At 39.5% G+C, this 22465-nt stretch overlaps 2 protein-coding genes across 2 annotated transcripts in view; both read right to left on the bottom strand.

Annotated features, from left to right (window-relative positions):
- The window catches only part of LOC121953646 (mitogen-activated protein kinase kinase kinase 7-like), a 50339-nt gene extending 37202 nt beyond the window's left edge, over positions 1–13137 (bottom strand). The window contains exons 1-12 of the mRNA XM_042500834.1: positions 12926–13137; positions 9883–9993; positions 8358–8423; positions 6865–6910; positions 6447–6585; positions 6052–6176; positions 4351–4479; positions 3049–3179; positions 1112–1196; positions 905–1035; positions 662–803; positions 263–324 (exon numbers count right to left, since the gene is read on the bottom strand). Coding sequence (XP_042356768.1) covers positions 263–324; positions 662–803; positions 905–1035; positions 1112–1196; positions 3049–3179; positions 4351–4479; positions 6052–6176; positions 6447–6585; positions 6865–6910; positions 8358–8423; positions 9883–9993; positions 12926–12991 — 1233 coding nt within the window. The 5' untranslated portion in view covers positions 12992–13137. The remainder of the gene's footprint in view (positions 1–262; positions 325–661; positions 804–904; positions 1036–1111; positions 1197–3048; positions 3180–4350; positions 4480–6051; positions 6177–6446; positions 6586–6864; positions 6911–8357; positions 8424–9882; positions 9994–12925) is intronic.
- A 1995-nt stretch (positions 13138–15132) lies between these two features.
- The window catches only part of daam1a (dishevelled associated activator of morphogenesis 1a), a 33684-nt gene continuing 26351 nt past the window's right edge, over positions 15133–22465 (bottom strand). Inside the window, exons 22-26 of the mRNA XM_042500478.1 lie at positions 21968–22075; positions 21560–21620; positions 21257–21391; positions 19449–19619; positions 15133–19197 (exon numbers count right to left, since the gene is read on the bottom strand). Of these exons, the coding sequence (XP_042356412.1) occupies positions 18997–19197; positions 19449–19619; positions 21257–21391; positions 21560–21620; positions 21968–22075 (676 nt within the window). The 3' untranslated portion in view covers positions 15133–18996. The remainder of the gene's footprint in view (positions 19198–19448; positions 19620–21256; positions 21392–21559; positions 21621–21967; positions 22076–22465) is intronic.

The following is a 22465-nucleotide window of genomic DNA, read 5'->3' as shown; positions in this document are numbered from 1 at the left end:
TATTATTCTTAATGAAAGTTAAAGTAACAGTAAGAAAAGACTTATCGAATGAACACAAACATGTATTTTCAACTTACTTGTAACTGGTGATCCAGTTTCAGGTAGGCCATAGGAATGGAGCTGTCTAAACCATNAATGGGCAAGTGTGAATATGCACATATTATTGTTATTATTATTATCATTTTTATTATTCTTAATGAAAGTTAAAGTAACAGTAAGAAAAGACTTATCGAATGAACACAAACATGTATTTTCAACTTACTTGTAACTGGTGATCCAGTTTCAGGTAGGCCATAGGAATGGAGCTGTCTAAACCATTGGTAGCTGAAGACACACACACAGACACAGACGTCATTGTCACTGAAAAGAGCTCTTTTAGCAGTAAGCACACACACACAAATCTGATAAACAAACACTGTTAGGTTACACTGTAACGCCCCTTAGTGGTGCAGAATTGGCAGTGCAACATAACTCAAAGCTCGTAGTGTGTGTTGTCATCACGATGCTGTCACTCCTGATGAACTCTTAAAGCAGGACTGAAGGAGGAGAAACAGCCCAGCTCTGTCACATGTATTATCAGTCAGGCTGGGATTGTAATTCAGTGGTGGCAGCATCCACACAGAGTTTAGAGGAAAACAGAAAAAAATGAAAATCTCCCTACCTGTGGGACTAAATGTCATCCTCAGCTCTGATTGGCCGGTGTTGGTGGTTATTGGGCTGGTGCAGTGGGTGGGGCTCTGGGAGCGTCCCGGTTGACTGTCTACGCTGGACACCCTGGACAGACCTGTCCGCAGTGTGGCTGTCTGAGAGGGGAAGACACGAGGTTGACATCATAAAATTAGTTTAGACCGAACACAGCCCTCACAGTATGATGGTGAACTATCAGTGTTTGTGGTTGGATTACCTTTGAGGGTTTGAACTGGAGTGGAAATTTGGCCTCAAAGCTTTTCAGGGTTTCCTCTCTGCCCACAGAGTTCCTGTGTTCTGTGTTGTCGTCACTCCTGTTACTGTTGATGGTGTAGTCAGCGTACGAGCCTACACACAGCAAACACAGACTCATGAGACATGACAGAAACAATGATGCATAAGAAGCTGCAGAGCTGATACAGACCTGTGCTTGTGGCTGATGAGGAGCCGCTTCTGTTGCCCGAAGACTGGTGAGAGAGCTTGAGTGGTTCATCAGAGCCTGGAAAGTACTGGGAGATCCAAACACAGCAAGCAGCACTTTTCAGAAGAGCTTAGTACACCTCTTTCCCACCAAAATTAGCACGTGCACACAAGTTTTTTTAAACATAAGCAACCGACTGCATTCCCACTGCCAGTAAACACAACAGAAGTCTGCCTTTCTGTCAGCTTTTGTGTGGGGATTGTTTTGTTGGTGTGTCCGCGTGACATCACAGACAACTTTTCAGTGGTTTCTTCTCTTTGGATTAATGTTTGAATGGTGCTTAGGAGACAGGAATTTAGTGATGGAGCATCATTGCATCTCACAGGTTTAGCAGCTGAAATTACCCTGTTCACCCATCAATGCTGATCTGAGCAAGAGGCAATAAAAACCTGTGTCTACTGCAGTCATGTGACCCGAGGGTGAATGCCGATTGTTTGCATTCTCATTGCATCAAAAATCCAGATGTTAGCGGGTGTTACTGGGTTTTATTGTGCAGTGGAAATAAAGATTTACACTTTGACTTGACTCACTAAGAGCCAGGTCGGTGATTCAAAAACCCGTGCTAAAACAGACTGACCTAAAGCTGAGTTCATCTCCTCTTGTGTCAAAGTCTAAATTTTCTGCTTATCTACAACATGCTGCTGAAGCATCATTGTTGCTTTGTTTCAGGCAGTGCTTCTGCTGATGTTTGCTGTTTTATATTTAGTATATGTATGTATCCTGTTTAACCAGAAAAAAGACGGAGTGAGATTTAAAATCTCTTTTTTCAAGAGCGACCTGGCCAAGAGGGCAGCATTAACATTGTTACAACAATAAATACAAGCAGACTAATACAAGTAACACATGATACAAAGAGCAAATACAACGTCCAGTTATAATGCAACAAAGAACAGTCATATACGTTAATATGAGCAATTATTGATTTCAGTGAGAATTAGAGTAGCAATTACAAGACTGCTATATTCTCAATCCCTTTAAAGTGACTGAAATTCCCTAATAATCATCTCAAATTCAGGTCCTTCTGTGAGTTATTCCAAGAAGAGGGGGTGGCATATTTAAAAGCTTTTTGCAAAGTTTTGCATACCTTAACCATATGCTGCTACGAACATTGTAGTTTTGTCTGCTCTCTTGCTTTAGATTGATATGACCCAACACTTCACCTGTCAGCTCTGAGTTTCAAAGTCAGTTTTGAACTGGCCTCTATTCAGTCATATCTTATTGGCTCTGGGTTTGGCTTGATAAAACAGAATTATCCTGCTTCAATTTGTCCGGCTCATTCAAGACATGCTTGTCACAGTGAGCCCTGATTACCACCGACCCAACATCAGTGTCAGTATCTGGCCAAAAGTCTCCTTTTCTGAACCTGAGTTATGATGTTGAGTAATGGCCAGAAAAGTGTTTCTGCAGAATGTCAAAGTGAAGTTGACCTTTGACCTTTTGGATATAAAATGTCATCATTTCATCATTTTGTCCAATCCGATATTTGTGTATATATGTTGACATTATAAGTGTACAAATACTTGAGTTATGGCCAAATGACCATTTAATTATAATCACTTCATCATTGAGTCTAAGTGGACGTTTGTGCCAAAATTGAAGAAATTCCCCATGTTCTTGAGAAATCATGTTTACAAGACAAAGACGGACAAGAACACCGTGACCTTAACCTACATTCTTGTTCATTCCTGTGTTTAATTTGACATTTGTGCCAAATTTGAGAAAATTCCCCCATTCAACTTGAGCTTGCCACAATGAGCTCTGCTTTCTGTCCAACACCTCAACAGCTCATGACCAGCTTAGACTCTAATATGCACATGAACGCACAAGTAAAAAAAAAAAAGTGGTTTTAGCGGGAGTTACAGTATGTGTAGGGACAATACCTTCATGAGATTGCTCATAGTGTTCTTGACCTCCTCCATGGATGGTCTCTGGCTGGGCTCTTTGTCCCAGCAGCGGGTCATCAGGGTCTCAATGGGCTCTGGGAGGTCTTTAATCAGAGGAGGACGTGTACCTGCGTCACAGGAAACAGGCAGTCAGGAGACCGCAATGTCTACATGTGGTCTGTTTTGTTCAAGATTCAAAATTCAAGAAGGTTTATTGTCACTCCAAAAAATGGAGGTACATGAGAGGGAACAAAAATAAGTACTGAGGTCCTGCTTGAGCAGCAATGAAATAGAACACTAAAATCTAAAACAGTAGAAGCAACAAATGCAATAAAATAAAACAATAAGACCAAAAACAGTACAAATGTAACAATGCAAATAAGTATTAATAAATTGAAGTATAAATAAGTATCACTGCACATTTAAGAGTCTGTGGTGTGTAGCTGATATCACAAAACTTGGGTCTAAACTGGGAGAAAGAGAAGACTGACTCCCACCATCACTGTGTGTGATGGTTGTGTCTGCTCAACTTGGACCTTGCTTGTACAACTGATATGACTCTGATTCCACCTTCAGTCTGAAGCTCTGTGAGGCTTCCACAAGCTCTGAGCTCTTTTGTTTTAAAGTAGACTTACAGTTTGCAATTAACTTCTCAAATGGCGTGATGTGACTGGTTTCTTGCTACTGTGGTGTTGCTAAAACTGAGCTAAGTACACGATAAAGTCAACTATAATCAAACGCCACATGTGATTATCATAAGATAGCAGCCTTATTTTGACCAGCTGTATACTTGCTCTGCTGTCAGTTATGAGTTGCCTTTATTTATGGCTGATGACTGCAAATTGCAGTTGTATGGAGACAGAAGTTGACTGACATTTAAAGGGTGAAACTGTGCCCCCCATTCAGTTGGACTGGGTGGTTGGAACTTGCATGATGTACCCTTAAAGTGTCTTTGAAACAAGTGGATGTTTGTGCCAAATTTGAAAATATTCCCTCAAAGTGTTCTTAAGTTATCACTTCAGAAGAATGAGAGTGACAAGGTCACGCTGGCCTTAACCACTGAACTTTGCCGAACAAATTCTTATCAGTAGATTCTTGAGTCCAACTGGACGTTTGTGCCAAATTTGAGGATATACCTGCAAGGTATTTCTAAGCTATCAAGTTCATAAGAACAGGACAAGCAGAAAGCCCGAAAACATAATGCATTCATGGTTGCCATGGCTATCGCTGGTGCAGAGACATAAAAAACGCAACAGCAAGTAGTATTCTAGTTGGAGCTGATGCAGGACGTGTTCTCACCTCTGTGGACGGCCCACATTATACAGAACGCCGAGCCGCCAATCTCATCAAAGGGCTTCTTGCGTGTGATGACCTCCCACAGGATGATGCCCCAACTGAACACGTCACACTTTTCACTGTAGTTACTGCCTGAAGAACACACAGCACAGACTGATTGTACTAAACTTACAACCAGTAAAATGCAGGTAAAAATCATGCTTGGCTGTTAATGATGTAGTGTTACGCACTGAATCAAATTCTACTGATTTTATTTAGACACCGCAATCACTATCTATGGCAGAGCAATGACGGTTTATCTTACGGCAACATGCAGAAGAAATTGGAGAAGAGGAAATTGGAAGTGAAACAATTTAACACTATCTTGTAAGTTTGTCACAAGACTGGTCACACATTTTTAAAACAGCCCACCACACACACAAAGGTTCATTGAACAAAAAAGCATCTGTATGTTACAAGTAAAATAACAGAAAATGCTTTTTCCTCTCACATTTTTTACTCAGTTGCCTATGAGTTTCTTTACTTGCATGAATATTGTTGTATTACATTGGATTTGGTGTTTAATGATGACAGTGCAGTTTGCATTGCAATATATGGATATTGGTAAAAGGACTGTAACATATGTGTTTTACTCTTACTAATAAATTTGTTTTAAGAGTTATATAAAGTCATAATTTAGTTTATCAAGAGAGATTTTTTATTGGTGAAAGAGTGGCTACCAATTTTCAAATATCCCCAAATAGTTAATGGGCCTGGGCGGTATCACGGTATTTCGAAATCCTGCAGGTACGTTTTTCAATACCGTCATACATACAGTACACACATACATTGTATGTAGTGCACAGCATGCACCACCAGAGCCTTTCTCCGGTCTTTACTGATGCAAAAGGGCTGCTGAGCTGAAAGACACAGTGACACCTAGTGGTGGAGGGAGAAGTTACAGGACTGTAAACAGCTGGTGGCCAGCAGGCAGAGAGACTGTAGAGAATAACAGCATGTTTTTTCCTCTAACTTGGTGAATTAAGGATTTATTCTGACCAAACCGGAGCTGGTGATTGTTGGAACAGTGGACTTACAAATCGGTGGTGCACGCTTATACCATCATATACCGTATAACCACGTGTTAAATATTACAAACCACCTAAGCCTACTCGTTAATACGAAACCCTATTTGCAATATATCACAACACTTCATCCTTTTAGTTACTTTTTAAACATTTATCTATATCTATATCTCACATATCAACAACAGTAATACCATCATGCCTGATTATTTTTGGTATGTTTGTTGTTGTTTTTTCTTTGTCCTGTCTTGTCCTGTCCTGTCTAAATTTCTGTCCTGTCTTCACCTACCCCCCATGTATGCATTGCCTATCATTACCTTGTTTTTGTTATTACTTTTGTACTGCCCTTTTGCACTCACTAAAAAATAAAAACTGCTCCCTGACTGACAGGAAACATCAGCTTATCTATTTAAAGTGAAGTACAATCTCTGAAGAGTAAATCCAATCAGAACTGAGTCTAGCTGACAGGTTAAATCTTTTAAATGATGATTTAAAATAAAAACAACCACCATGATAATAGCTATTATAAATTTTGAAAAATTGACATTGATAGTATAAACACATGTTTCCGTATTAATCCACTATCATGAGGCAGGTTAGAGCTCATAAATGAGAAGTCAAAGTCTAGTTTGTGGCTGACCTTCAAACACCTCTGGAGCCATCCAGGCTGCACTGCCTTTATTGTTGGTCATGTAGGTCTGAATATCACAAGCTGTTCCAAAGTCACATATCTTCAGCACAGTGCCACGAGCCACCAGGAGCAGGCTGAAACAGTGAGGAAATATGTTGGTTGTTTTAGGCATACTGTTGCACTTCAACAAAACATATATGTGAGTACTTATACTAATACATACATACTAACCATCTAAAGTTATAGTGCACGCACGATTACAAGTCTTTGATTACAAATCTTTGATTACAAATCTCTTCTTTTAAAGTGTCTTCTACAGCTTCCTGTGACTCATGATCACTGTGTTTTCTTACAAACACTCTGAACAGTGTAACTTCTGTGTGTTTGATCATGGAGAGACTTACTTTGGTGGTTTGAGGTCCCGGTGAATTAAGGCCTTTGGCTTCATCGCGTGCAGGTAGGCGACTCCCTGGGCGCACTGCAGACACCAGCTCATGGCATGGGAGGCTGTGTAGTGTGGCTGCGGGTCTGCACTGTGCAGGACTGTGATTAAGTGACAATGAGATTACTATATGAACACAAACATGGTTTTACAGCAAATATCTAAACCATTTTGGAACTGTTGTGTTATGTCGAATATCATTGTATGGTTCTTGGTCTGCATCTTGCAACAAATGTATTTATACTGAGACACATATATAGTCTTTTGGGCAACAACTATTTAGCCCATGGTATGACAAAATTGTAGCTTATGCTGTTGAGCACGATACCCAGTCAATGTGAATCCACTGGAATATTTTACAGACACAAGATGAGACTTACGGTTATATAAAGAGCCACATTCTGCGTACTCCATGACCAGACACACCTGAGAACACAAATCATGTTACCTTAGCAGCGAAACATGACAGTGAGACATGGCTCATGTGCAACTACCTCTAAGCTCAGCTGCATTATGACAGAATAAACCTGCTTACTGCTGCTGACAGTTAATAGCCACCGCATGTGCTTCTCATGCTGCATTCATGTGATGTTGGAAGGTCGTAGTTGACTTTGTAATGTTCATGTGCTTTGAGGTTGTAATGTGGGAACAACATGGAAGCTACAAAGATGAGTTACAGAATTTTAGGATTAAGAACCTTTTGGACATTGAATGCTCGTGTTTATTTTTCGAATGTTGCCAACTGACTGTTTGTGTTAAGTTTGTTGCCTGTTGCTTGTGTTTGAAATTTTATGCTGTTTGTTTGAAATTTTGCTGTTGTGTTTTTTGTCTACTAGTTCTTTTATGTAAAAATTCTTTGTGTTGCTGTCTTGGCCAGGACTCCCTTTGAAAAGACGTTCTGAATCTCAGTGGGACTATACCTGGTTAAATAAAGGTTAAATAAGTGAATGAATTTATATTTTTTATGTATTATTTTATTTTTTATATATAATCTAGGTCACTCTACATGGACAGCACTTAACATTAACACCATATTACACTTTACATGTGATCAAAAATTGATATTTAATACGCAAATTAATAAAAAAAAGTTTCTTACCATTGACCAAACATTGACTTTCCCGCCATGTTCATCTTGCATTATTACATCAAGTCAGCAACTCGTGTTATAAAATAATGTTATTATGAATGTAAGTATACTCTGGCATGCTTTACAGTTAAATGTTTGCTTCCTTGCTTGCTGCACCTGATAGATGAAGATACTAAAATGTGCAACTATGAAAAGTAAATGATAGCTACCAGGAACAAAATAACAAATTCCCTTTTTTGTTACCGTCAATTGTTAACGCTGCTTGCATGCTTTCCGCCATTTCTGATGCCCTGAAACATCATGCAAACGTTGCAACTCGCCAATTCAGGTATCACTGAAATTTCCAAATTTCCCACTCGTAATTATGACTTTGGAGGGCTGTTCATGTACTCATAACTCATAACTAATTACAGTAAATATGATATTTCCAAAAAGCACACGAAGGCAGCAAAAGACAGGAAGTTGCAGTCAGTGTGTACTCACTTCCCTCTTAAAGTTTTAACCCCGCTGTAAAGCGAGGTGGCGCCTGATGGCATTATAAACATTTGGAGATGGAACAATACATGTATGCTAAAAAAAGACAAACAATAAAATAAGTGTCATGTTTCAAAAGTGATCTAAACTGGGAGGGCTGTGAAAGTGCTGTTACGTAAAGCCCTGGAGATGAGATCTGTTCTTTCAGGAAGTGCTTTGTCCTTTAGCACACATCACAAGAAAAGGCTACTGATATGTTTGGCAACACATGAGCTATTAGCGTCACAGTATGAAGTGTTGTGTACTCACTGGATTGTCACAGGAGCCGTACAGTTTCACGATGTTGGGGTGATTCACCCGGGAGAGCTGGCGGAGCTGTACACAAACAAAAAAATACAAATACAAATCAATTTATGAATCCTATGATGGCGTATTAGGTTTGTTTTGTAAATTTTTAAAAAATGGAGGGCAATATTCTAAAAAAATCATAATTTCAGAAATGTATGGCACAAATTTGACAGGAAAAAGTTGGATATTCTTTTAGACTATAAAGTCACAAATTCTGTGAGATATTTGAGATATTTTCTTCTGAACAGGCCGATTCACGGCAATGTCTCTTCAAAGTCCGATGATTATCTGCTGATTCTGGGCTAAAATCAAGAGCATTTCCTTATAGCGAATTTGAAAAGTTCATCCACTGCAGGCGTAATATACAGCAGGCAAGAGCTTCTGTGTGATGTGGCTGATCCAAAGTGAAGTGATGACTTTTTTTCTAACAAATTTGCGACAAATTCTGTGTTTTTTTCTCAGAACTTTTTTTTAATCTACACTGGCCCTAATACACCATCAAAGAAAGTTATCACAGTGTCCTACACATTCATTTACATTCATTCATTCATTCATTCATTCATTTTCCGTAACCGCTCGTCCTCGTAAGGGTCGCGGGGGGCTGGAGCCAATCCCAGCTGTCATCGGGCGGAAGGCAGGGTACACCCTGGACAGGTCGCCAGACTATCACAGGGCTGACACATATAGACACACAATCTTTCACACTCACAGTCACACCTAAGTTAGAGTCACCAATAAACCTGAGCTGCATGTCTTTGGACTGTGGGAGGAAGCCGGAGACCCCGGAGAGAACCCACGCAGACACGGGGAGAACATGCAAACTCACAGAAGGGCCCCCGCCCATGGACCGAACCCCGTTCCCATTCATTTACACATTATTTTAATTTTTAAATAAAAAATATTCAGGTCATTTTTCAATTTTTTTTGCTTTTTTGTTTTCTTTTGTTTTGTCTTTTTGGAAAATGTTCAAGTCATTTTCTTATACTTGGCTCATTTCTTGTTTCGCTGCTCAGTGATGTTTGAAAAAAATGAAATAAATGAATACAGCCAATTTGCCCATATTTCAAAATAAAGCATTGGATTGTATTTCCTATCTTTGCTGAACAACTGTTTTGTGTGAAAGGAAATAAAAGCTCATTCGTCTGAGACGTCTGTCCCAAATATAAGCCTGTTATAAGCCTGTCAATGACTTAAGCAAATAATAGCCCCAGCTATTAATTGAAGTTTTATGATATACTGATATTTAGGCCCGAGGCACAGAAGTGCAGAGCCCAATGGCTGGTTTAAGTGCAATTAATCTGTTGTTTGCTGGAAATGTTTTTCTCCTGGTTACACCAATTTCCACTGACCAAATTTCTCAAGACAACACTGCTACCTCCAACACATCTGCCAGGATATTGATGGGAAGAATGCCACACATCTGAAGTGTGAGGCTGGCTGCAGGTTTGACGCTGCACAGAGCTAACAACAAAGGTGTTCACAGTACCTCGACAAGGAAAGCGTTCCTCTCATTCTCACTCTCGATGGTCTTGATTGCTACGTCCTTTCCTTTCCATATGGCCTTAAAGACAACTCCAAATGTCCCTCTGCCAACAGCCTGAGGAAAGATAACACAACACAGTCACATAATACTCTACAAGGCTGCAACCAGAGGTGCTTTCACACCACCATGTGGTAATTTTACGCCTTCAATCCAGATTATTGGGGTCGATATTTGGCATTTTGCAGATTATTTGTATCTGTGTTTTATTTTAATGATCACCGATAAAATTAATTCATTAGAAAGTGTGAAGACAGTGTCAGCATGGGAGGAACTTTTACTTGGTAAGATCTCGGGGTGCTATTTTTGTTTATTAATTTTTTATCAAAATTTTCATTGAACTTTAGAAAAAAAAGTTGCATGGAACTTGCTGTATATGATGCAGAGCATTTCTGTTTTAGTTAAACATTTGCTGAAGGCATTTAAACAGAGTTTTCGGTTGGAAGTTGTTATATTCCAAATTCTAAATACTGACAGAAAGATTTTTCTTTTTTATGTAAATGCATATCGGTTCCAAATATCAATTATTGATCTCATTAAGTACTAATAATCTGTATCTATATTGGCTCTGAAATCAATATCGGTCGACCCCTAATTTCAATAAAGGCAGCAGAGGAGAAGCGTTTTCAGCATGGTGGTAGGGGTATGAAGCAGTTGCCGCCCTTGTGCACAGATTTAGTTTTCTGCCGCGCTGAGTTCACTGTGTTGATCTTCTGCTGGTTGCTTCTGGCTTTGGCAGAAATAATAGTGAGAATCACAGAAAAAGAAAGAAGACAAGAAGAAGGAACTGATAGTGTTGGTGTCTGAATACGTGGAGTTACAGCACTAGCAACTTATAAGGACAATCAGAAGAGAAACTGGGCCTGAAATAACATCTCCTCAAATTTAAGATGACAGTTGTCCAAACATGTAGAAATATTTGGTCATTTCAGTGATTTTCAATGTCTTGCTACAGCATGCAGCTACAAGCTAGCTTGCACTATGACCAGTGTTCACTGAAGCACCTCCCTGTTATTGCAGCCATGGACTGCTGCAGCCGCAGACGCTTTTAAAACGCTTTGGGAACTGCAGGTCAGCAGGGTGGTTACTGCAGCGGTACGAAATCTGCTTAATGACTACTTTCATCGTCCATTAATCTGAATATTATTCTCTCAATGAATCGATTCAGGTAGGGCAGTTGCATTATACCTGTGTTCATAGGAGAATTGATAATAAATTCAGATGATTGCCATTTGTTGTACGTTCCTTTGAAAGGGCAAAGCCATCTCCATCATGGTGCATCTGTTTGTTTTTTAAATAGTCAAGAGCAATCTATAACAAAATATGCCATAAAACAGATGCCCATTCTACATAAACTATGAATAGGCTATAATAAACTACACAATTAAATAAATGTCTAGTCTCTCTTTGATCATGTGTTGAGGTGGTAAGATAATACGGTGTCTAATTCGGATGTATAACGAGTAAGGAGCATGCACAAGGGCCCATCATAACTGCATGCACTGGGGCCCTTTGCAGGGGCCTCATGTCTCTGAATCGATTCGTTTTTTTGGTTTATGTGACATCCTCAAATGTCTTGTTTTGTCCAAAGCCCAGAGATATTCTGTTTAAAATATTTACATAAGGAATTTGACAATTTTGATTTTGATTTTTTTTCTATTTCTTTTTTCTGTCCACATCAAATGCAGGCTGTCAAGCAATGTCAAACGCACACAAAAACAACAGGTAACCTCCCCCGTAAGGCCACGTTGACCAATCAGAAGTCTGAAGTCACTACTGGCAAATGCACAGCAACAACAATCGCGCAGCACTGGGGAGACTAAAGTGAAGTTACACACACTCTGCCTGCATGAGCAGCGCTGGTTAGGTGTGTCTCAGCTGTGACTCGCCAATTTATTTCACATGCCACATGCCATGTGAGTTTATTACAGTTTCAATGTCTTTATCTGTAACAGACATGAGGAAATAGAAACACATCTGTTTTACTGAAACTTCCCTATTTCCATTTCAAAATAAAAGTCCTCTGATGTCTCTGTTGACAGAATCCCATCGGTTGTTGGCACAAGACATTTTATTGTGAAACATTTGCTGGACCGTGTTGTTGAGGATGCAGAAGCTTGCACAACTTCACAAATGAGTGGCATATGTATACTAAAAATGGAAATACAGTACTCATTGCAGCAGGCAGCATCACAGAAACAGCACTGTCAATGTGAACACCGCAAGCGTGAAAAAACGCTACAATTTGGCACGGTTGCTGTCACGCGCTGCTCAGACATGCAGGTAGAGATAACAACACACTCTCTGACGTCAAACAAACATAAACACTAAAAACAGAGTTTCTGAATATCTTTACCCTGGAGGGAGTTTTCCAGAATGTTTTAGTGACCAAAAACTCAGTTTGCGTGTGGATGAAAGGCCAAAACGCATAGAAAATGCTACATACATGTTTGGACAAGACAGGACAGAAGGCCAGGGGGGTTAACAGGGGTCCAGCAACTCAATTTTGGCCCGGACCCCAAATAAGGTTCGTGAGGCCATGGTAAACAGCACATAGCCCCTCACTATCAGCAGAAGACTTTTAAATACTTTTCTTCTCTTAAAACCATAAACTGTGTTTTCACTATCTCGAAACTTTCAAAAGTAGCTACATTTGCGTTTACCCAGTGCACATTTAACGACTAATCTGCCCTTTTACAAAGTGAGGCCTTGCTGTGCTTGTTAAAATGCATTAAGGGGTTTCGACAGCAGATGCTGTCATGTTTCATGGTTGGCCAGACCTCAGTGTGTTAAACTCTCGCTGGATTTCACGTTAAATTCAACGCTAACGTTACAGTAAGACCAAAAAACGAGCCTGTGTGGGTCCTCGGTATGACTCATACACAGAAACTATGCGTAGTTATATTTTTTCTCCCGGTCCGGGACATTTGTCCCCCAGCAAAGCAGAGCTAACGTCCTCTGCTGAGCTGCTGCTGCTCAGGAAGTTTACCGCTTCAACTTGGATGTCTTCATACTGGATGTCCTCAAAGAGACACGCAGCCGGAGTCTCCACCATCTCACACGGCGGGGACACTCCTCCACCCGAGCCCACGGTGCAGGGGTGAAAACCCGAAGCTTGTCCGGTGCTTAACGGCTCTAGATGAAACGCTGCAATGTCCGTTGGCTCCTGTTGCTGTGAATTCAGGAAGTGGGCACCAGACAGCGGCTCGCGCAGCGTTTATCAAACATCTGCGGGCCCGGAGCGCTCGTGAACGTCCCACCACATAGAGGGGGAGGAAAAGCGGCGAAACGGAGCATTTCTGACACCTTAAACCGTGACTCGTTATTCAAAGACTACTGAATATACTGCAAGCTATACCTGTAAGCCGTTATTCAAAGTATTTGCTTTAGAATGAAGTTGATAGAGTTAATATCTATGCGCCCAACTGAGGCGTGGTCTTGAATGCAGCTTTGTTTTGTTTCTGTGCGCACGAGAGCCTCCACAAGGGGCGACAAACAATGTTTCCATGGCTAATACATTGTACAACACACACACACACACACACACACACACACACACGGGAAACGTGGAAAAGGCAATGAGCAACTTGGGAAGAAATGTCATGCAAATTGCTATTTTTATTATTATCATTATTATTATTATTAGATCTAATAAGTATATATATAACAAGTCATTTCCCTTTTTATCTTTTCTTTTTCGTAATTATTTACTTAATTTTCTTTAACTTTTAACAAATTTTTTACTGATTGCCTTCTAATTTTTGGGTCTTCTGAAGTTGCTCAGTAGCATGTTTTTGGGCGAAATCAATATGCTCAGGTTTCAAAAGGTTAAAGAGGAGGAGGAGGAGCTGTTTGCTATTTATAGGGGAGGGACATACAACTTGAAATTGTTGTATTCTGTATTTATTTTAAATATCCTCTCAATTCCAAATTCAACTGGAAGGCATTTTTTTCTTTAAAAGTCACGAAAATTCTATAATTTTTCATTGCCAAAATACTATGAAAGCAGAAGATAGTATCGAGTCCTTCAGTCCTTGGAAATTCTGCACTCCTGCATAGTAGAAAAACAACATTTTTTTAGACTAGTTTTTAACTGTATGAAGCATTTGCATTTTGCTTGAGAAATTTGTTGTAATAGCTCATTTGGTGTGAATATAAAAATAATATGGTTAGGTGGTATGCAGGTTAATATTTCTGACCTTCATACCTTCCCGAAATGTCACCAGGGTATATGGTACATGACAGTGTAAGTGTGTGGTGCTAACACTCCCTCCCAGTGGCAAGAGCGCTACTTCCTTTCAGCTTTTCACACTAATAAATACACAATAGAAGCCCACAAAAAATTTAGAAAAGTAATATTCTCACACCCATTTTCCTTGTTAAACAGAGAAATACTACTGTACACCTTTTAAATTCAACTTTCTCTCAATCACAGAAGACTGAGGAGGCTTAATTGCTTTGTTAACTCCTAACCTACACTTCATTTAAACTTGACAGAAACAAAATAAAACTCACCCAAACTGTCTTGGTTACTCTTGCTAGTAATCCAGTTTGTAAATCCAATGTTCAGATTTTGTCCAAATAAATCCTTAATTTCCGAGTGAGATGTAAAAAAAAATCATGCCATTATTCCCCATGGTCTCTCTCTGCCTGCTGGCCGCCAGCTGTTTACAGTCCTTTAACTTCTCTCTCCAACACTAGGTGTCACCGTGTGTTTCAGCTCAGCTGTTCCACCAGTAGAGACTGGAGACTGAGCTCTGGTGGTGCATGCTGTGCACTACATACAATGAATTTAATAGAAAGAGGAGCACCTGTATTGAAAAATATATCTTCAGGATTTCCCTGACCCTGGTATACAATACAGTGATATCACCCAAGCTCAGTTAGGGGGCATTTATGGTGGAGGAAGGGTCATGCATTTTCCCTCAGACACACAGGGAGTTGCAAGGTAAATATATGTAGTTTCGGGGAAGGTCATGATATAAACATTTTTTTAAAGTGTCACTCCCCAACCACCTCCCTTCTTTGATAAATAAAGTAGAGTCCCTTACATGATACTGCCTATAATACATTAAATTAACAGATGATGTTATCAATTCATCATATCTCTCTCTCCTCTGCTACTTCAGTTCAACTCTGTAACATTTTCTTCTGTTAAAAAAATGTATGAAAATGATAAAGTCAAAACATATCACATAGATAAATCATTATTCCCACTTTAATTGACATTAGAAATTTCAGTAACATTTAGGGAGCTTGACATAAGTGGCACATTGTTGCCAGCAGCACAGCATTTTTAACAGACAGAACAAGAATTATGTGTTTAATTTACATTCATTCCAAATATCCCACACAGCTCAGAAACTCTTAAAGTTTTGGACTCATTTTGCCTTTTGGAAACAGTCACTGCTCAGAAAGAGGCATCGTGATCCTCTGAGGTCTTGGAATAAAAGTGTCATGTTGTTATGTAAATGGTCTCAGATAATGGAACATGTGAGTTAAGTGTCAGTTTCAGCCAAAGAGGCCGTTCAGATTTAGAGGTCACACTCTCTGCACAGATTGTTGGATACAGACAGTGTTACAGATGGGGTAGGCAGTTTTATGTTGGTGTCATTGGGCACAAATCTCATTATAAACTTTAAGCATATCAAAATTCAAGTGTTCTGTGGCAAAACTAACCTCTGCACATCCTCTTGCATCCTCTTGGTTTCAATTTCTATTGTGATGGGAGACACTGGCCAATCATAGGCCAGTTCAGAGAAAGGTTGTTCCTATTGGCTGCTACGCAAATAAATATGTCTGTGCAAGTGCCTTCAGATGGTGACGTCTCATTCAATGGTGGAGAATCCTGCAGAAAATGCTGGTATTCCAGCAATGGCAACAACTGTCTCCACTGCAAAGCAACTAAAAAAAGGAAAATGATCTCTCAAAAAGAGTCTAAAAGAATGATAATAAAAATAATAATAAAACGTGTCAATATTTGCAAAGTGTTTCAATGACAGAGAGAAAATTGTTGTTAACTAGAGCCTCAAATCACTGTAGGTGGGTTTCCATTAACCCTAAAATAGTGCAAATTGAAATTGAGTATATAAAATACACCCAATGGAAACACTTAATTTTCCAAAATTTAGAGGTCACATGATGCTAACTGACTATGTGCTTATTGTTATGAACTGGCTTCCTTGGACATGATGCAGCCGGCGCTACAAGAGGTGTAACTGCATAAGTCTTCACAAAGATCATCCAGAAGTTTTGAATTCACAATTCCTCTGTGAAATCGTGGACTATCACCTTCCAGAAATCATACGTGGCTGCTCCCACGTATAAGAGGCTTGTCTTTCCATTACCACTTGCATAATGCCTACATGGTCTTGGATTGCAAATAATGATGGCTAATGTTCTGAACATCCATCGCCATGCTTCTTGGAAAGTTATCAGTGTCCAAATAGGAGCCTCTCGAGCAGTCAACCGTAAGTTGGCTAACATCAGCCTGCTTTTTCTTGTCTCATTTGTAGTAAGTGATGAGGGGCTGAGTAAATGTGCTGCTGCAACTCTACAGTGAAATGAGATTAATCAGTTCATGTATGTATGAATTACTGAATGTGCACATGCCCGTGGTCGCTTCAGAGGAGGGGCTTAGGAAAGAGAGGGAAGAGCTGCAGGTGCTCGGTAATTTTTGAAATTCTGACATCTTTTTTTTTATGCGCCCTTTCCAGATATCTGCCTTTCCCAGATATCTGCCTTTCCCAGTGTGTCTTCTGTTCAAAATCAAACCTAGAACGTCATACTCATCTCATTCTTACAATAAGCAGTAACACAAAAATACTCCTTTCTGAATCACGTTGAGTTCCCCATCCTCAGCAGAGTAAACACAGTCATTCCTCAACATTTTCACCAAAAAAACCCCACTCAAACCTGTCAGTGCTGCTGGTGGACAAGCCTTTCTGTGTGACTGTAAATCTTAATTACACACCTCTGACGTCATCATTTTACCCATATTACACTGAATTATTGTACGTACCCGTTTCAACTGATAATACTGATCCTTGGTTCGAGGAGAGCAGTTGTAATTACTTATTTATAGGGAACACAATCCACACCAAAAACAAGAAAGTTTTTAGTTCAGAATTATTGAAAATATCAAAAAAATTAATTTATAATAATTTATAAATGCAACTATTGCATGGCACTATGCAGATATACACAAACAGGATGGAGTAATGTGTGACAGCCAGCAAAAAACACTTCACAGAAACTGTCAGAACTTTAATATGGGCAGTTGCTAAGTCATCCATTTTTTTTTCTAACATTATAAATTAAACGTTTTAGGTGAATTTTCAGATCTGTAGTTTATATTTCAAATGTACTTCCAAAGGTGTGCAAACTTGGGCAAATATACAATGGATTTTATAACACTATAACATATTAAATATGGCATCTGATAACATATACACTTTTCCCTTAAAAAAAAATCCTGTTAAAAGAAAATAAAAACACTCAAAGTCAGTCCAAGCAGACTGTTTTGGACATTATTATAGAATTATTATACAGTAAAAGAACAAAAAGGAACATTTTTTGCTTCTGGTCTATATGTTTAGATACATTCATTGTTATGTATCAGTGACATTGTTGCAGAATGTGTGTGTGATGTCAGACAACTCCAGTGTCTGCTGTTGTCTGTCCCAATGACACAACACATTAAAGGTGCAATAGTCTTAAGAAACATACTGCAAACAAACAAACAAACAAAAAACACATTTCATCCACATCCAATGTGTCCATTATTACAACTCAGTACCACTCATGGTCAGTTATATGTTATGTTTCATGGGTATACTCTCCTCTATATTCCAAATGCTTTTAGGCTGTAAAGGAATCTATACTTTGAAAGGTCAGAAATAGAGATGGGTGTACCTGTACATCTGTGCATACCCTCCACTAAACCACTGCATGCTATTGATGTATCAATTTAGAGCAGCCCAGACAGCGGCACCCATTTAGTTTCCAGCGCCCATCCTCATTGTTTTTACTCCTCACTGGTCCAGTGCACCACTTGACAGCGCTTGATAATGGCGTTAGTCCTACCCATAGACTGTATATAAAGATGGACGCCACATTCCTACTTACTCCACACACACTTACTTAAGTGAAGCTAAAATATCCTGGATATGGCTGCTGCTACCTTGCACTGGTAAGATCATTCAAAGCCAGAGTCTGCAGTGTAGTGATCTCCGCCAGTGGAGATGTTCCTGCCAAAACACCCTTTTGACCAATCCTTCACAACCCTTTTTATCACAAGCACATGAATTGGTTGTCACAGCTGTCAATCATAGTGGAAAACATCAGGGTGTTGAGAAGTACGTTCAGTGACAGAAACCATCTTTGTGAAAAATTTATTTGGTGTGTATTTTGAGTTTTTAGATTGGCCTATGTCCCATTCACTAACATGGAGGGGTAGGCTTTTTGACCTATACTGCAGACAGACACCAGGGGGTGACATTGAAAAACTTCACTTTGGGGGAACTTACATGTTGTCCATCTTTATATACAGTCTATAGTCCAAGCACAAATTAGTCAGAATGAAATTGGAGGAGTGGGTGGACTCAAAGGTGTGGACCCAGGCAACCAAGTCTGGCACCAAATACAAAATTTGAATGCTATCACCATGATGTAATGACCCTTCTTTCTTTTATAGTTTGCTTTGAGTCTTGAACATAGTCCTTGCAAGACCACAATTTGTCTTTTTACACTATGACTTATGTACAGATTGGACCTTTGGACAGACTAGCTGTTTCCAGCTAAGCTAAATGACCCCTGGAAATAGCTTCATAGAAAATTTACAGCATGTTAAACTAAGCATGACTTATCTCCAAACATGTTCAGCAAAGTACAAAATTGCACTCTTTGCATTGTACTGTTTCTATATACTGTATATACATATATCTATATGTTACTCTATACACAACCATGACCATTGAACCAGAATGTGGATTTAAGAGATTAACTGTACCTACCACAGTGTCACCGAGGTATACATGTGTTTCAGCAGGGCTTTAACAGTTACTCGTTTAGTTTTGTAACTGGTCTCTCCCTGCTGCTGTCGAACTGCTCATGTCTCCGCTGTTTTCTACGGTTCATTTTGGACATATCCTTATCAAACACCTCTCCAGAGCGCAGAGCAGACACCAGGTCGTCAAACTCACCACCCTCCTCTTCATTTTCTTTGGCTTTCCTTGCCTTCTGCTCCCTGTCCCTCTTAAGCTGGAGAAGAAGAGAGATATCATAACAGGAGAGGATGGATGGATACTGTACACTGATTAGTGAATGAGGCGATAATAAGACTTTGTATTAGTGTATGAAAAAAGGGAAAATGGGGAGACAATGCTAGTAATGTCCACTTTCAGAAAGTAGTGTCAGAAATGTTCATTATTTTTCAATGCATGTGCAGAAAGTGTACTTTGTATCCTTTAAAAATAATTTCTCTCTTATGTGAGTTGACAGTGTCTTCTAACCTGTGCCTCCATAAGTGCCCGTCTCTCCTCTTCCTCCTTGCGTTTGGCCATGTTCTCGTTGTCCTGTCTGGCCTCTGAGAAAGCTGTCAAAAAGGTGTCGAATATCCCAAAGAAGGTATCGGGCTGCAGGTTGGATGTGTCTTCTCCAAAGTGTTTCAGTGCCTTTACAAACTTTAAAAAGAGACATGATGTTTGAATTGGCTTCACTCTTGTCACTTTGCTCAAAGCAACAAGTGAACAGTTAACATTCATGTCTGTGAAAACATGGATGCTTCACACAAATCTTTCTGCTGGCAGCACAGAAGATCTCTACAATCAGCAGGTTTGAAGTTTAAAGTTTAAACGTGGACTCCCAAGATTATTATACATTTTGATGGCACAGTAAAGTTGACTTTTGACCTTTTGGACATATGATGTCAACACTTCATTTTATCCTATTAAACATTTGCGTAAATTTTGTCATGATTAGCCTTTGAATACTTGAGAAGTGGCCATGAACATGTTTTGTGAGGTCACAGTAACCTTGACCTCTGACCTTTAACTACCAAATTCTAATCAGTTCATTCGTCAGTCCAAATGGACATTTGTACCAAATTTAAAGACTTTGCGTTCACAAAAATGATACAGATGCAAGGTGCAATAAAGTTGACTTTTGACTACCAAAAACGAATTAGTTTATCGTTCAGTCAGTTTATCTTTATCCTTGGATGCTTGTGCCAAATTTGAAGAAATTCCCTCACACTGTTCTTGAGGTATCGTTTTGAGAATGTGACAGAAGAGCCATGACCACTAAAGTCTTAATTTCATTATTGAGCCCAAGTGGACGCTTGTGCTAAATTTGGAGACATTTTCTCAAGGGTTTTTTGAAATATTGCATTCATGATAATGAGATGGACGCAAGTCACACTGAAGTCAACCTTTTACCACCAAAATCTGTAAGTTCATCATTGAACCTGAGTGGATGTTTGTGCCAAATTTGAAGAAATTCCCTCAAGCTGCTCTTGAGATGTCACTTTCCAAGCATGAGATGAATGCAAGGTCACAGTGACCTTGACCTTTGACCACCAACATCTAATCAGGTAATCCTAGAGTCCAAATGGAGGTTTGAGCCAAATTTAAGAAAATTCCCTCAAGTCATTATTGAGATAGTGTGTTCACAAAAATGAGAGGGATGCAAAGTCACAGTGACCTTGACCTTTGAACACTAGTTTCTAATCATTTCATTCTCAAGTTCAAGAGACCGTCATGCTGAATTCAAAGAAATACCCTGAAGTTGCTGTTGAGATATTGAGTTCACGGGAATGGGATGGACTGACAGCCCAAAAAAATAATGCCTCCAGCCACAGCTATTGCCGGTGAAGAGGCATTAAAACACTGCACATTTAAGTTGCAATGTTAATTTGTTATACAGGCAAAGGTGAATATTAATCAGCAACCCATTGATATATCTTAGTACAATAATTTTATAAATAGCATATACTTATTTGCTTTTTCCCAGGAGTTGGATGTAAAGATAAATATCAATGTATCAAATCTGAGTGTTAAGTACAGAGCTGGAGTATGGACATAGTTCGCCTAGCTTAGCATAAAGACCTGAAGCAGTGGTAAACTTGTAGCGTAATGTTGGTGGTGGACAGCACCACTAACACATCACTCCAAGTTGTCCTAACCATGTTCACTTGAGTTTACTCAGTGTGTTTATACCTTTAGACTGCTAAGTGTTGCGATGATTCCCCAAATTTTTTAAAGGCAAAGGCAGAAAAACGGACAAAACAAACCTGAATACCAGTTATCTGTCTCCAACTCACCACTTCTTTGGCCTCATTGAGCGACTCCTCCACCTCAGAGAAGCTGAAGGAGGCCACGGTGACGAATTGACTGACCACGGGGACAAACTTATCTGCAGGACTCTTGGAGCTTTGGGCCTGCTGGTACTTCAGTTCCTGCAGAAGGACAAAGACACACCAAACCGAGACATGCAGTTACCCTCATACAGGAACACTAACTTCAGATATTTTCCAGACATGTATATTTTGTTTTTCTTTGTGGCTGTAGATGTTATTGGATGATTAAATACAGTTACAGTCACTACCAGCTTTTCAAACACTCACCGCCTCAACGCTCTTAAGGCCAGATCTCAAGTTGCCAATGTCTTTCTCCAACTCTGTCATACTGGAGGGACAGGAAAAGATGTAGTCAGCAGCATTTCACACACTCATTCACATTTTTAACTTTTTTTTCCCTGACAGTTGTGGTTTTGGGTGGAATTGGAAATATAACTATTTTTTGGAAAAGGTGCAATGAGTGTGTGAAGCCTCCTGAAGTCTTGCTGACACAGTGAGGTTGCCAGGTTTGGAACCATACTAGTGTTGCTGTACAGAGCTTATATGCTTTATTTAAAGGGTCAGATGGTTCAATAGCCTGATTCTATCTCTATGAATACCAATTTAGATAAATCTGTGTCACAATACTTTTAAAACGTTGATTCTGCATGTTTTACTTTAACAATGTCTTCTTACTTGACTTTAGCAGCTTCTGGCACACTTTGTAGTTCTTTGCTGAAAGCTGCCGCCTTAGGGTACTTCTTTTCCAGTACAGTGATCATGTAGTGGAGCAGAGTGACGTTTCTATAAACACACATCACATTAAACAATCAGTCTTTCGTCATTCCATTATGGCATTAAGAAGAAAAAGCTAAACTTGCAAATATAAATTTTTCAGAGCAGACAATAATCTTGTTATAGGAGGAAAAGCACAGGTGGTACTCATAACATGAAGGCTAAAATTCACCCCCAAATCAAAAATCCACATTTTTACTCTTACCTTTTGCCGAGCTGCCGAGTGTTGGAGATATTGGCTTTCTCTACAATATAATGGCACTAGATGGCACTTGGCTTGTGGTGGTCAAAGTGCCAAAAATATTTTTTTTTTTACTCCAGAAACCAGAAATCATGACCCAGTTAAGATAATCCACAGACCTTGTTATGAGCAGTTTTATGTAAGAACTATTTTCTTAT

This window comes from Plectropomus leopardus, chromosome 14, assembly GCF_008729295.1.
Source record: "Plectropomus leopardus isolate mb chromosome 14, YSFRI_Pleo_2.0, whole genome shotgun sequence".
Classification (NCBI taxonomy): domain Eukaryota; kingdom Metazoa; phylum Chordata; class Actinopteri; order Perciformes; family Serranidae; genus Plectropomus; species Plectropomus leopardus.
The sequence above is the reverse complement of the archived record's forward strand: the minus strand, read 5'-3'. Positions and strand labels throughout refer to the sequence as shown.